The 15566-nt window shown below is 40.9% G+C and overlaps 1 protein-coding gene across 9 annotated transcripts in view; it reads left to right on the forward strand.

The window, feature by feature from the left end:
• LOC140914094 (contactin-4) overlaps positions 1–15566 on the forward strand; it is a 659738-nt gene that overhangs the window by 346011 nt on the left and 298161 nt on the right. For all 9 annotated transcript variants that reach the window (XM_073351153.1, XM_073351159.1, XM_073351157.1 and 6 more), the window contains one exon: positions 2310–2450. In XM_073351153.1, coding sequence (XP_073207254.1) covers positions 2396–2450 — 55 coding nt within the window. In that variant the 5' untranslated portion in view covers positions 2310–2395. The remainder of the gene's footprint in view (positions 1–2309; positions 2451–15566) is intronic.

Below are 15566 nucleotides of genomic sequence, written 5' to 3' on the forward strand. Positions count from 1 at the left end.
TGTTATTCGTTTCATTGATCAGCCCTTCCTGCTTATCTACAACCAGTCTAATCATCATGCATGTCAGAATATCTGAATATATTCAGTTAGTCTTCACCCTCTTCGAATTACATCTTCAGATCAGAAGATAAGGGTTCTTAGTCTTCTCAGCACATTGAACCTGACTTTATGAGAAGAATCTTATCAATTTTAACTCACAAAAGCAACCAGAGACCTCTAATGATACCATTTCACTTTCTATTAGTCATGCAGTTTGTCTTGTAAACATGAAGGCCCCTTAACTTCCAGACATCAGTGATATGAATAAATGATAAGAATGTATGATTGGGTGGAATTATGTATGTATTTTTAGTATTTAAATGCCTCCTGTGGTTATTTCTGGACAGGAGCCCTTTGTAGAAAAGGGGTATTTTCTCCTCCTAATTTGTAATGGAAATTAGAGTGCCAGGAAAAGATCAGGTTTCATTTGGAAATGCTTAGATGATAATTCCATTGAAGGTTTCCAGTGTGTTTCAGGTTCCTTATCTGAGGATCGGTAATTGTGCGGATGCTTCAGAAAAACTTCCCAGAGAAGGGGCGGGAAGAACAAAGTCATGCTCTACTGAAAATATATTGCCTTGAGACAAATTGATGTGACTCTCAAATGTTTTACAGCACTGTAATCCTTGGCTGGCCTGATGGTCTAGTGCAGGGGTGGGCAAACTATGGCCCAGGGGCCATATCTGGCCCTTCAGACGTTTTAATCTAACCCTCAATTTCCCACCAGGGAGTGGGATCCGGGGCTTGCCCCGCTCTGGTGCTTCAGCTGGGGGCTTGCCCCACTCCATGTGTACCATGGCTCCGCATGGCTCCCAGAAACAGTGGCATGTCTCCCTCCACCTCCTACATGTAGGGGCAACCAGGGGGCTCTGCATGCTGCCCCCACCCCAAGCATCGCCCCTGCAGTTCTCATTGGAACCACAGCCAATGGGAGCTGCAGGGGCAGCATCTACAGACGGGGCAGTGCACTGAGCCACCTGGCTGTGCCTCCGCATAGGACCTGGAGTGGGGACATGCCGCTGCTTCTGGGAGCTGCTTGCAGAAAGAACTGCCTGGAGCCTGCACCTCGACCCTCTCCTGTGCCCTAACCCCCTGCCCCAGTCCTGATTCCCCTCCTGCCCTTGAAACCTCTTGGTCCCAGCCCAGAACACCCTCCTGCACCCCCAACCCCTCATCTCCAGCCCTACCCCAGAGCCCATACCCTCAGCTGGAGCCCTCACCCCCCTGCACCCCAACACCCTGCCCCAGCCCAGAGCCCTCTCCTGCATCCTGAACTCCTCATTTCTGGCCCCACCCCAGAGCCCATACCCTCAGCTGGAGCCCTCACCCCCCCTGCACCCCAACATCCTGCCCCAGCCCAGAGCCCTCTCCCGCACCCTGAACTCTTCATTTCTGGCCCCACCCCAGAGCCCACACCCTGAGCCGGAGCCCTCACCCCCTCCCGCACCCCAACCCCCAATTTTGTTAGCATTCATGGCCCTCCATACAATTTCCATACCCAGATGTGGCCCTCGGGCCAAAAAGTTTGTCCACCCCGGTCTAGTGGTAACACGACATGCTGCCATGCAGAAAATCTAAGTTACAGTATGGAAATTAGTCCAAAGCTGACCATGTCACTGCAGGGTCATGAGGAGGAGAGGGAGTGTCCTGGCTCAATAGGTAGAGAGAAGGCCTCACTACCTCTGGAGACAGTCTCCTTTGTACAGAGTGATATTTATGATTTCTGGAGGTAGCTACATTTTGCTTCGTTCAGTTCAGTTGCTGAAGTACTTTAAAGTTGTCAGACAGTAAAGAGGGATAATAGTAATACTTTCATCTTCAAAGTGTTTTACACAATTAACTAACTAATAACAGCACCCCCATGAGGCAAACAGGTGAGTTTACAGATGGGAAAAGTGAGGTAGAGAAGTTCAAATGACTTGCCCAAGGTAACAGAGAAAGAGGAGGATGCAGAACCAAGATTATGTCACATGAGTCTGCCTTCCAGTCCTATGCTCAGATCACTTAGACCGCACATCTCACAGATATAGTGCTCCTCTGCAAATACGGAAACACACTCTGTAAATCCTCTTCTTTGTTCTTCAGATCCATAATTTCTAATTCCTGCTCCCCACCCCCAACCCACCTGGACTGACTTTATAAAACAACAATTTCTGTTTCCCTCCAGGTCTCAATTTCATTTAGCTCACATGGAAAGATACTCTCATAGTATGAAGAGCTGTAATCCTAAATCTCATTGTAATGTGTCTCTCTTTTTTTCCCTCCCACAGATTAAAGGTTGTGTAAAACTTAAAAGAAGCAGCATTTTATTCACTAGTTATTGGACGTGATCCTCCTTTGACCTCGGAAACTGAAAATGAGGTTGCTATGGGAACTGCTCGTGCTGCAGTCATTCATGTTGTGCCTTGCAGGTAAAGTGTCACTTTAAAACTTTTTGATTTAAAAATGCCACTGTATTTCACACTAATTCAAAAGTATACCAAGTTTTATATGTCAATGATAAACCAGCAAAGTAAGACTCCACTCTGTGAACTGCATTAGCAAAGGCTGCTGAACAGACCAAAGCAACGCTCTCAACCTGCTCCTTTAATATTGATTAGTATCTCCAAAGCTAGACCCTGCTATTTCAGATACCAGTTCTACCGATTTTTAATTGAGTTGCTGTTGACGAAAGCTATCATTTTGCCCATGTTCCATGCTAAGCAGTTCAGTGCTCAATTAAACACTGGTATAGTATAACATTAAATCCTTTGAGAACAATATTGAGAGGAATGATCCAAATAATTTGAATAATATGATGCAACACTGTACTCATCTTTTTAACTGCTACAGCACTGTTGTGAGTGAACTGCAGAGTTGTCGGTATTTCAGTCCTCCCTCCTCCCTTAATGCAATCTAACACTTCTTCAAATGCTTGATCCCTGCTCACCATAGTCCAGATCCTCTCCCACCTATATTGTCATCATCTTGTTTTTCCAACACCAAGGTTGGGTAGGCCAGAGGTTATGAACAGATTCCATCCACATCTGTTCTGAGGCATAATTTGAGCCTGTTTGGTGTTGCCTGAATGGTTTTATGTTATACCACTGTCTCCTTGGACATTCTCAGCCTCTCTCTCTCCATTGACTCGTCCTGAAAGAACAATTTTAGGCAGTGGGTAATGGGATGTTTTACCAACATGGCCAACCCGTTGTAGTTGGCACCTTTTGATGATTATAGTCGTGCACTGCACTTTTAGTCTTCCACAGATGTCATCATTTCTTGGTCTGTCTGGCCTTGTGACACTTAAGATATGGCACAGGCACTTCATCTCAATTGTTTGCAAATTTTGCTCCAGGTATTTTTTCAGTACCCATGTTTCATAAACAAAAAGTAATGTGGGTACAACGAGTGTTGTATGTAGTCAGGTTGTAGCTCGTATGGACACTCGTTTTAAGATCCACACACTTTTATTCAGGCATGCGAACATTGTGTTGGTAATAGCTACCTGCTTGTTGATGTCATCTTCACAGCAGTTGTCGTACAATGAAGCCCAGCAGAAACTCTACTTTTTCAATGTCTACACCATTTTAATGACGAGTTTAGCCTGTTTCTTGATGTTATCATCGGTTTTGACTTTTGTTCCTTCATTTCTAAGCCCCATTCTATGGCTGTTCTGTACAGGTTACTTGCTGCTTCTTGGTTGTATTCCTCTATAAACACAATAACTATGATATCTTCTGCAAAGTCAAAGTGATTGATAAGTTTCCCCACTGCAGGCTCAACGAGTTTTGCTGAGGGAGTTGAACAAGATGTTTTCTAAGTGTACAGTAAAAGTATTGGACTTTATATGCATCCCTGTTTGACTCCAGTTTTCACTTCAAACCACTCTGTCAGCTTGCCGCTGACTCATACTGTATGCCAAGCTATGTTATACAGACTCTGCAATATTTAAATCAACTTGCTGCTAAAACCATACCACTTGATTACTTGCCACAGAGCTTCTCTGTTAAGACTTGAATACTTAGGCATTCGTTGACCTCTGTGTAACTCCAACATTTGATGAAAAACAAGTATCTGGTATGTCATAGAACATCCAGATCAAAAGCCATTTTATGACTCAAAGGATTTCCTCTGCTCTTTTTTTCATTTGGTCAAGAATCACTCTACAGCAGTGCTGGGCAACCTGCAGCCTGTCATGGTAATCCGCTGGTGGGCCTTGAGACAGTTCGTTTACATTGACCGTCCACAGGCACAGCCGCCCACAGCTACCAGTGGCCGTGGTTTGTCGTTCCCGGCTAATGGGAGCTGCAGGAAGCGATGGCCAGTATGGCCCTACGGCCTGCCACTTCCTGCAGCTCCCATTGACCGGGAACAGCAAAGTACGGCCACTGGGAGCTGCGGGCAGCCTTGCTTATGGATGGTCAATGTAAACAAACTGTCTCGCGGCCCACCAGTGGATTACCCTGAGGGGCCTCAGGTTGCCCACCAATGGCTTAGATTGTATTATGATAGTAGGGTCATGTTTCCCTTGTAGTTTAATGCTCATTATGCGTGATGAGACACATCTAAAGATTTTCAAAGAGCTGTAAATATTTTCTGATAGTATGAGGGCATCTCCTTCATTCTGGGCATTGTCTGTGCTTCCACAGTAGATGGTTTTATGGTGCTTTATGGAAAGTTCACCACTTCCAGTCCAGTGTGTCTCACAAATGCCAAAAATGTCTATGGAAAAAGACATCTCTCTAGTTATGACTTCTGCAATTAAAATTCTGACTTTGTCTCATTCATCCACCTATTTAGAACTATAATCCTCCCCAGCAAAGAGGGATAAATTGATTTCCCTTCCCTGTCTCCCAACCTTCTCTGCCCTGTTTCAATGTTTTTCCTGCCTGCATCTGTGCAGTCTGTTCTCAGCTGACCTTCTGACCCAGTGCTGTTTTCTAGTTTGATTGTCTGCTCAACAATATGTAACTGGGAAATAAGTGCTTTGGGGAGTGTAGGCCTCAACTAAGTGAGAGTTTCTGGGATATGACTTCTTCCCAGCAAGACTGCTATACACCCTAAACCCCTTCAGTGGGAAAATCTCCAAATCCCATGATCCCTAATTCTCCCCTCCACACCTTTAAAACAGCTAGTCTCCTAGGTATTATCCACTTGGGACCTATCCAATTTCTTAAACATTAATCTCCAAAATCACTTTGTACACTGTATTTTTGCAAAATACAAGCCCTACTAAATAATTCCATATTTTTTTCTAGAATGGAGGCCTGCTTTTCCACCCCCCTCTCTCCAGAGATGTGTCACTTGCCTGAGAAGCAAAAGCACTAAGGCAATACAGCCGAGCATGCACTCTTAATTCAATCGAACAAGCCACTACTTTGCAAACAATGGATCTGATTCTGATCTTGTTTACACAGATGTAAAATAGGAATAGCTAAATTTGCATTATACTACTAAAAGCAGTGTGAGTGAAATCAGAATCAGACCCAAAATTGTGATGAAAAACACATTTAGAGGTAGAACAAAGGATTGCTCATGAATGATAAAGAAATACAGTAAGGTCATTTTGAATCTTCCTCCTCCCTCATTAAGTCTTCATTGATAGGTTTCTCATTACACAGTATTAATATTCTTAAACACGTGCTTTGTTCTGAATGGGGGTAGTTAGGTTTTAATTAATGTTTTTGTCATCTTGTTGTTCATCTTGATTGCTCTAATTTATTCACTGCTTGATATTCAGAATTCTTAAGTGTTTTCTTCATTAACTTGTGTTTTCCTCCCTTTTTATATTTTTATGTTTCTGTGTTACTTTTGAGTATTCTCTAAAAGCCAGTTGGAAATATGTTTATTCTCTTATACTCAGGACCACTGAACATTAGGCCACTTTGTCTAAATCTAAATATTGATTTAGGTACCTAACTTCAGGTACCCACATTTGAAAATTTTGGCCCAAGTTTCTTAAATGTACTATGACAATTTCAGAGCAGGATGAAAACTAGTTACAAAGTGTTATACTATTCCATACATGGTACTAGAAATTCTAACTCTAACAGTGTGTCGTAGGTATAGATCTAGTATAATTTAACTGCTACAGCACTGCTGTGAGTGAACTGCAGAGTTGTCGGTATTTCTGTCCTCCCTCCTCCCTAAATGCAATCTATGTTGTTTATAAATAATAATAATAATAAATTCACTCAATCTCACAAACCACAAGAATGCATGTTTATTTGCTATCATTTCCACCCCAAAAACTCATAAATAAAGAATCTGTTGCTCCGTGAAATATAAAGAAATTCAGTAAAAGAATAATTCAGAGGACTGTGTTTGGGTTTTTAGGCCTGATGTTTTTTCCATTCCTACTTTTCCCATTTAAGATCTAATTTAAATGAAAACTGGCCTTAACACAGATTGTTCTGCAGCAGCAGTTTTTCCCTCTTCTGTGCTTTGCAGTGAATTTCCCAATGACATGGTGTCACATTCTGTGTTCCAGTTAAGTTGCACTCACCCCAGGAATGGAGTGGGTGATCTCAAGTTTTGGGCACGTTTTATTTCAGGTGACGAATATAGGAGGCTTGGTTTTATGGCAAGAGAGAGAGGTGCTGCTGCTTTGAGAGAATATTTGTAACTCCTGCATTATTGTGTCTTTAATTGTTTGCCAAAGATGGCCAAAGCTTTGGATAGGGACATCCTTTGATGTGGAATTTCCCCTTAGAGTGAAATCAAAAATAAATAAAATTGTACTGTCCTGGGACTGTTCTAGCTTAATCTCAGCTGTAATGGCCCCCTGTGGGCCATTCTGCAACGGAGAATAGCCACAGCCTGGTTTGCTCAGGCCATGACGCCATGATCCCCATAAGGGGGGAAATATGACAAAAATGTAAAATATGACATGGTTAATTAAAAATTGTTAATTAGTATGACAGTGGTTAATTACTAGTTCTACAGCTGCCTTACTGTATGATGTACATTACAATACATAAAATATGCTAAAAAAACCACCACCTATCTCAAAAAGCTTGCAGTCTTTATTTTATTTGATGTATTTTTAGAGCACCAACCATGTCTAGGCACCAAAATAAAGTAGTTAAAATATAAAAGTACTGTGCTCTCCTGTTCCTAGGGAAAGGTATACATGATTCAGGTTCCCTTCAAAGTATCTCTCAGTAAAACTGAGATTTTCCCAAAAATATGTCATAATTAGAAACTAACAAGGCTCCCCAGTTCCTAATTCCTTTAATTGATTGTATGGGATTTAGTCTCTTGGTTTTATGGATAAGTCTTCTTCAGCACTACAGAGGGGGAAGGAAAACTTACCTTCCAAATGTGGCCTGGACCAAACGTCATTACTCTCCTTTTCTGGAACTCCTTGTGATCTCAGAACATTGTTTTTACCTGTGAAAACTTGTAAGACTCTGCATAGAAAGACATATAGGAAGAAAGAGGGGTGTCAGGGAATCCCACTATGGAATTAGCACCATGAATCAAATCAGACTTTTTGCATTACTTTAAATTTTCAAAGATTGTGTATCGTTTTGTTGGGCTCAAAAGAAAGTATTTTTTAAAAGTCCCATGGTGTTAGCTAGAAAGCTTTGTTGACTCCATCCCTTCAAAAAAAAAAAAAAAGTTCAATCAAATCAAAAGAATATAATGAGGTAATTTTCAGTTTTCATAAAAATTATGGTTTAGTACTGTAGTAGTCTGAGATTAATACAACCTCAAACTCTAAATCTGAACACTCCTGAATCTTACTGTTCAGAATACAACTTTGGAGCTAAATTTTGAAGCCTTTTCACATCTCTTAAAAGTAATTAATTCATTCCAATTTCCAGAAACCACCTTTTTAACGCATTGCCAATTGTCATTTTAGCTATCCAGTTAGGAAATCAGCTACTTACCTACCTTTCTGGTCATTACTATGAGCTATAAAGGTCAGAATTCTTAGCTCTTCTCTCACACTGGGAAGCAGTTGCTCGCATGAGCAGTGTCACTGAAGTCAGTGGGACTATTTGTGTGAGTAGTCATCAGTGTAAGAGGCTCACAGTCTACTTTAATATTAACTCTAATGATGCAATGAGGAGTGTTGGAAAAAAATAAATTATATATAGACCAATCCTGGACTGTATTTAAATGTTACCTACAGGTGAAAGTCTATTAATTCCTTGAGCTATCTAGTCTCCCTCATATCCTTCACTGCTGAAGGTCCACCTAGAATGAAATAAAACTCCCAGCATATCCTGTTCATATACATATGAACCATGAACATATACAATATAACCTTGGATCAGTCTTCAAAGTTCATTTTTACTTTGATCATTCCAAGATCTTGTTTTTGATCACTGATGGCATTTTCCCTGGACATCATAACTAATGCCAATTGTGACCTCTAACCTGGGGTGCCCTTTACAATGCTTTGCTGCTGTAGCTTCCAGCCTGGACTGCTCACAAACATCCCCCAGCATGTAAATCACTCCCAGTTAGGTCTCTGTGTGTGCTGCAACCAGCCAGCCACACCTTGGCTCTTACCAGCCTTGGTTATGCTGCCAGATGACCCCCAATCCCCGCCCCAGTCTCAGAATTTCCCCCAGAAACGTATGTAATGTTCTGCCCAGCCCTCTTCTGGACAACACAAATATTTTAAGTCCGTTATTCCTTTCAGGGAATAATGTGCCAGTTTATTATTTCAAATAGTTATTCAGACACCTCAGTTTAAATACACTGTATTAGATAAAACAGCAAAACGAATTTATTAACTACACACAGAGATTTTAAGCGAGTACAAATAATGAGGCATAAAAGTCAGAAATGGTTACAAGAAAAATAAAGATAAGATGGTTTCAGAGTAACAGCCGTGTTAGTCTGTATTCGCACAAAGAAAAGGAGTACTTGTGGCACCTTAGAGACTAACCAATTTATTTGAGCATGAGCTACAGCTGTAGCTCACGAAAGCTCATGCTCAAATAAATTGGTTAGTCTCTAAGGTGCCACAAGTACTCCTTTTCTTTTTTTTAAAGATAAGATGCTTAGTAATGGCTAACTTAATAAACTATATTCGATTCAAGCAAAGTTTCTTACCTCATGCTGCAGCAAATTACTGACCAACCTCTCATATCAGGATCCCTTCCCCAGAGTTGAACACCTGCTTCCTTTGTCTCTGCAGGTATAGTGAATGAGATAGCCAGACAAAGAGAAAGAGGTGTCTTAGGGTATCTGTCCCTCTTTTTATCGTTTTATCCCCCTCCCTTGAAAAACATTTCCAAGTGAGAACCAGTTTATGTGGAAGGATATTCCCTGCTGGTTTTTTCACCTGTTTGAACTTCCTGTGCTTTCCTTTCCTGCTGGATGACTCTGTTTATTGCTTAAATGCAAATTAAGGCAACCACACATTCCTTTGTTTAGGAGAGACATGTTGCCAACTTCTGTTTGGGCAGGGCTGTGAGGTTAGGAACCATACAAAAGAATCTTAAAACTTCACATATAATGTTGCCACAGATATTTTACAAGGACAGTTCTGACCAGGAAATTATGAGTTTTCAAATGAGACCTTACAAGGCATATTTTGTACAAAGATTATTTTAATAGTGTGTAGGATGTGAATACAAGGGTGTATTCTGTCACACCAATATTCTTAAAGACTCTGCTATATTTTCTAGAATCTTTCCTTGAATTGCCAACTTTGCAGAACTGCACTCCTCATAATTATATTAATACTACAATGCCAAACAATCCTTATGCTAATAATTGTAACCCAAGGGGGAATGGCCCATAAAAAAACATTTATCAGGCTTTAGCAAAGATCCAGCAATCTCTTTCTTGGAAAGTATGATATAGCCATATGTCACAGAATAAAATATATGTGGATAGGGATGGGAAACTGAAGCTATGGTATAGAATGGGCCATGTGAAGGCAAAGAGATGATACCAGGAACATATATGGTCCAGTATATCTGCCACGTATGGCAATTCTCCATGCAGAAAATATCTTCCGCACATCCCCCAGAATTTTCTAAGCATTAATACACAAAACTAAAGCCGAAGAATGAACTGAGGAAAAAATTGATTGTGTGTTGACTGAAACTTTGTAGTAATATACGGCTGTAAATCCTGCATATAAAAATGACACATTCTACTTGGAGATGATATTCAGATGACATGTGACCTTGAAGAACTAAAACCAGCCCACAAAGCAAAATCTTCCAAACCCCACTGCAATTTAATTAAAATGATCAAAGCGTAAACAAATGATAAATTCCACTCATGAGACTAAACTGAACCCAAGTCAACCAAAACAGTAGTAATAAAGAACAACTAATATGAACCATAAGAGAATCTAGGGAAGTGTTGTGATGATAAACAAAATACATCAAGACCTCACAGACATAGCCTATAAAGCTGAGGTAGCAAGATGAATAATCAAAATGCAAAGCCACCGATTAAAGTATAATACTCCAATGTAAATGATACCAACACCAGAAATAAATTAACACACCAGAAAAGCACTCCCATTGCTACAAAAGAAATGAATGTCAAGACAACCAACTAAGCATAAACTTGTGATTCAGGAGCAAAGCACTGTAATAATTTTAAGGGAGCATGAAGATTAAACTTTACAGAAAAAAAACCAGTTACATCAGATAGGTTCTGATTTGAGTGAAATGATCAGACTAATTTTTACATATGGTACCAGGCCCTTCTGACCTTAGGTGAAGCCCCACAATTCATGGGGGCATAAAACATAAAATCAAGTTCATCAATCATTTGGATCGTTAGTATTCAGATTAATATGAAGAGTTAGGAGAATGAGAGTTGATAGCTCTACTCGTGGAGTGGTGGGGTCTGTGTTACTTTAGTTGATTCACTCAGCTTTTCTAGGAATGGTACTTTTGCTTACTGGGTGGCATATTGTCTAAAGTTGAATCCTTGTAATGCAGTTTTATTTATTTTGTTAGCTTCTATAATTTAATGTTTTGAAAATTCTTGGTTGCCACCCGCAAGGGACTTTCCTAAAAGGTCATTTACCTCTCAGGTGGTTGCTATGACTCATGCAGCATGTAGAGTGAGGCAAAACTCCCATTGACTATATTGGGGCTGGGATTTCACCAGAGACTTTTTTTTTTCCTTGAGATGAATTTGTGTGCTCATGAAGGATGCTGGATTGACAGCATTGAATACGGAGGCCATCTAATTTATCCATAAAGGAAATAATACAGGGCAAACTTCCCCTCCCCTGTCCCAGTAATGGACTGTATCCTCAGGTGGTGTAAATGGCTTGATTGCCTTCTCTAGAAGCAAAGGCACAGATTCACTATCTTCTATAGAGCAATGACAATTTACACCATCTGAGGGTCTGGCGCAACCTGCCTAAAATCTGACTAGAAGAGGCTAGTACTACAGATGGTAGTTCTTCTCCGTGTGTAATGTATACTTGACCTCGAGTTCTCAACAAAGGTGCTTCTTGAGGCGGTGGATTGTGTGACATTGTCTACCAGTTCATTTAACATAGGCCACCAACGAATCAACAGACAGTAGAAGCTTTAAGTCTGTCTTCCTTTCCAGGAGAGTATCATCATGGATTACGGCAAAGGGGAAACTAGGGGAAATGTATTTGCAAACATGCTTGCCAATTGCAGTACAATTTTGTACATGCACTTTTCTTTTCTTTTCTTTTCTTTTCTTTTCTTTTCTTTTCTTTTCTTTTCTTTTCTTTTCTTTTCTTTTCTGTTTCACAAAAAAACCATAGGCATTGCCATACTAGATCAGCTATGAGGTCCATCTTGTTCTCTATCCTGTCTCTGACAGTGGCCAGTACCAGATGCTTCAGAAGAAGGTACAAGAATCCCTCCACAAGCAAGTGTGGGATAATCTGCCTCCCATATTAAGTCTCATCCTGGTCTCTAATAATTCCAGATTGCCTTAAACTCTGAAGCATGAGGATTAATATCAATTTCTAAATTATTACCATTAATTGTAACTCTGGATATTCTTGTTGTTCATATAAATGTCCAATCCCTTCCTGAATATTGCTAAGTTCTTGTCATCATTAACCTACAGGAGCAAAGAGTTCCACAGTCTAATTACACATGGTGTGAAAAGTGTTTTCTTCTATCAGTTTTGGACTTGCCACTTCTTAATTTCATTGAATGTCCCTGTGCTCTTGTGTTATTGGGCAGCCAGAGAGAACAGAAATTCATGACCTACTTCCTCTGTACTAGTTATTATTTATATGCTTTTATCATGTTGCTGCTTATTAATATCCTGTTTAAGGAAGTCAGGTCTTTATTTATACATTTGGAGTAGGACCTTTTTTGTGTGCAAATATGAGTATTCTACATGTGACCAAGCATATTCACCTGAAAGTTTTGCGATTGAGCTCCCTCCCCACCCTTCCACCCCCCATTTTATAAAATACACAGACATTGTGTGTTTGGCAGTGAGGATGTTAGACCACATGGAGAAAGAGAATAAGGAAACCAATAACTTCTAAACAAAATTTGTTTGCTCCTGTAATTTCCCCCTCTCTAGTTCTTCTGGGATATTTGGGTTTCTAGTCTTGTTCATAAAATTTCCTCAGAGCTCTTTGCAAAGCAAAACTTGTCAAGTAAAATTGTTTGTCTTCCTTCCTTTTTTAGAATAAAGCTCATAAACTCATGCCCAAATAAAAGAATCCATAAGTGACAACTATCAGTTTTATGATAATGCTTTTGTTTTTACTAAGTGTGTTTTGTCATAGGGAAAAAGCTATAAAGAGTTTATCCATTTAGTATTTCTGAGTGATCGGTTTTAAAATTAAAGTGGCCATTTAACAGACTTCAAAGTGTGCAGGCCAAAATACAAAGACTTGATGTGTCGCATCATGAGATTTATATTAGCTCTATTGATTAAAATGCACGCAGAATTTTATTTTTACTCTCCAACAAAATAGCTTGGTAATGAAACCTATTGGATTGTCTGTGTAAGTCTTTGGTTTATAATCAGTGAAGTGATATGTATAAAGATGAGTTTGTTGTCATTGGTTTGTTGTATGATAGGGCCTGATCCTGATAGGTGCTGAGCACTGCTGCTAGCTCCCAGAATCGTTTGTATATATAAAAGGAAAAGAATAGCTGAAACTTGCGGGGAGAATGGCAGGGATAGGGAAATTATGTTGGAACCCTGCTAAGAATTGTGCCTAACATGAAGGTGGCCGTATAGGGGAGTAAAGGAGAGTTAGGATGCCCCCACCCCTTTTGAGCTCGTGTTAGAGCTTCCCAGATCCTAGCTCCTGGCGCTGAGGAGCAGAGGGGTTGTTCCAGAGTTGCTCCGTCCTTGAGAAAGTGTGTGGTCAGAAGGCAGAACCATGGCATCCAGCCCCCTATATGCACTGGTGAGTGGAGCTGGTTAGATGCATGGAAGAGAGTATTTTATACCCCATAAAGGGGTGTCACAAATTGCTTCCCCATTAGTACAACATGAGAGCCCTGGAAGGAATACTGTCCGGCTGAGCAGTGTCCCTGCCTGCCCTACAGATTGTAGAGGGCAGGGATTAAATTGAATAGATGCAATAATTATGAAAGCTAGAGAAGATGAGGGGGATACATAGTTAAAACAAGGCTACTGCAGAGAAGGAGAAAATGATACCAACGTAAAACAAAATAAGAGAATTGTAGTGAACTCTTACTACAAAATGAGAACCTCTTCCTCCTGTCACACCCTAACTCCACCTTGGCAGTTTTTAGTGGGTGTCTGCTGGGTTGTGTTGTGTGTTCTCACACTGTGCTTGTGTGAAGCATTATGCACACTTTCCTTGCAGTGCATTTTCCTTTCTCTTGATGCATGTGTTTTCTTTCAAGGTATGAAGTGGCACCTTTACTCTTATACAATACTTGAGATTAAAAATCCTGTTGCGCTATTCAATTTTTTCAGTTAAAAATCTTTGCCTGTCACCCAGAACATAGCTAGTATTTTTGCAGCACTCCAGACCATTTTCAGGGTCGCATTCTCAGTAGTAAAGTCAGTGGAGTTATGCTCATTGACACCAGCTAATGTTCTGTTCCTCCAATTCTAATTTAGGTAGTGATTTCCTTTCTTCTACCTGTACATCTAGTAAAATTGTCTTCTGTAAACTTGGGTTTCTGAAGATAACCAATCTCCCAACTCTGAGGACACTTTGATACATAGATCTCCGGGTATCTCTCAGACATAAAATGAATGTGTCCTCACAACACTCCTGCTAAAACTGTTGTACTAGAAGGAGACTACCCATATACAGATGGATAAGGTGTGGCCTGTATTTTCAAAAAGGTGTGTGCAGACGTGTGCACATTTGGTATTTTGCCCCTGATTACACAGCAATTCACACTCAGCAAAGTGAAGGTGTGATTGTAGCATGGGTAGATTTACCCATGATAGCTTTAATCTATCTAACACTGGTAACAATAGTAGGGAAGACGTACCCAGGGTCCCCAGTGGGTTTGTACTTGGGGGTCTAGCCCACACTGAAACCTGATCTACTTTATCTTCCCTATTATTATTATTTGTGCTAGCTAGATTAAAGCTAATATAGATATGCCTACCTCTGCTGCAACCACACCTACACTAGACTCACCCTCAATGGCAGAGCCAGGAATTGAATCCAGGAATCCTGACTCTTCACTCCCAGATCTAACCTCTCTTCAGAACTCCATCCTCAGGAACAGAACAAAACAATCCCACCCCACCCCAAACCAGTGGCAGATTAGCCACTGTGTCCAAGGGCCCCAGCCAATTGGGGAACCCCAGAAAAATGGGTGCCCCCATGACATGACCCCACTCCCCCCACCCCCAGCAGGAGCACCAGGCAGACAGAGCGGGGCAAGCCCCTGTGCTCCAACCCTGTTCCCCCCAGGCAGAGTGCCGGGGAGGGAGTGGGGAGGGACTGCAGGCAGAAGCAGTGGGAGGGTCTGGCCCAGGGTCCCACAAAACCCTAATCCGCCAGTGCCCAAAACACAAGCAACCAAAATGCCTACAACTTTTCATTTTATCATAACATGTGCATTCTTTCACACTGGTTAATAGCAGTTTGAGAGCAGATATCCATTATTCTCCACCATGAAAAAAAAATCGGAGGCCTACACACAATAAGTCACATATGGCCAGGTTTTCAAAAAGCCTCATCACCAGATTTTTCAAATGTACGGCACCATTTGGGCGGGCGAGGACAGATTTTCCAAAGTGCTCAGCTCCCATCAGTTCCTATTATGACACTTAGGGCCAGATTTTAAAAACGGATCAGCACTCTAAGTGCAAAGCTCTTTCAGAAATCTAGATCCCTCTTCTGGTGCCTAAATGTGAGCTCTTGAAAATGTGGCCTACAGTATCTCATGCCTATGTTGTTCTGCTACTTTATGAAGCATATGCTATTTTGTACAAAGGGTGTTTATTTAACATTTGAAACATAATTGTTAATGGTGATTTTGTTGCTTATCACCGCACTGTGTCCTGTCTCTGTATTGACCTGAGTTTCTGCAAGATGTCTGACTACAACTTCTTGGGTTTGTGTCCCTTTCTCTGCTTATGCATGAGTTCATTAG

This window comes from Lepidochelys kempii, chromosome 7 (genome assembly GCF_965140265.1).
Source record: "Lepidochelys kempii isolate rLepKem1 chromosome 7, rLepKem1.hap2, whole genome shotgun sequence".
NCBI lineage: Eukaryota > Metazoa > Chordata > Testudines > Cheloniidae > Lepidochelys > Lepidochelys kempii.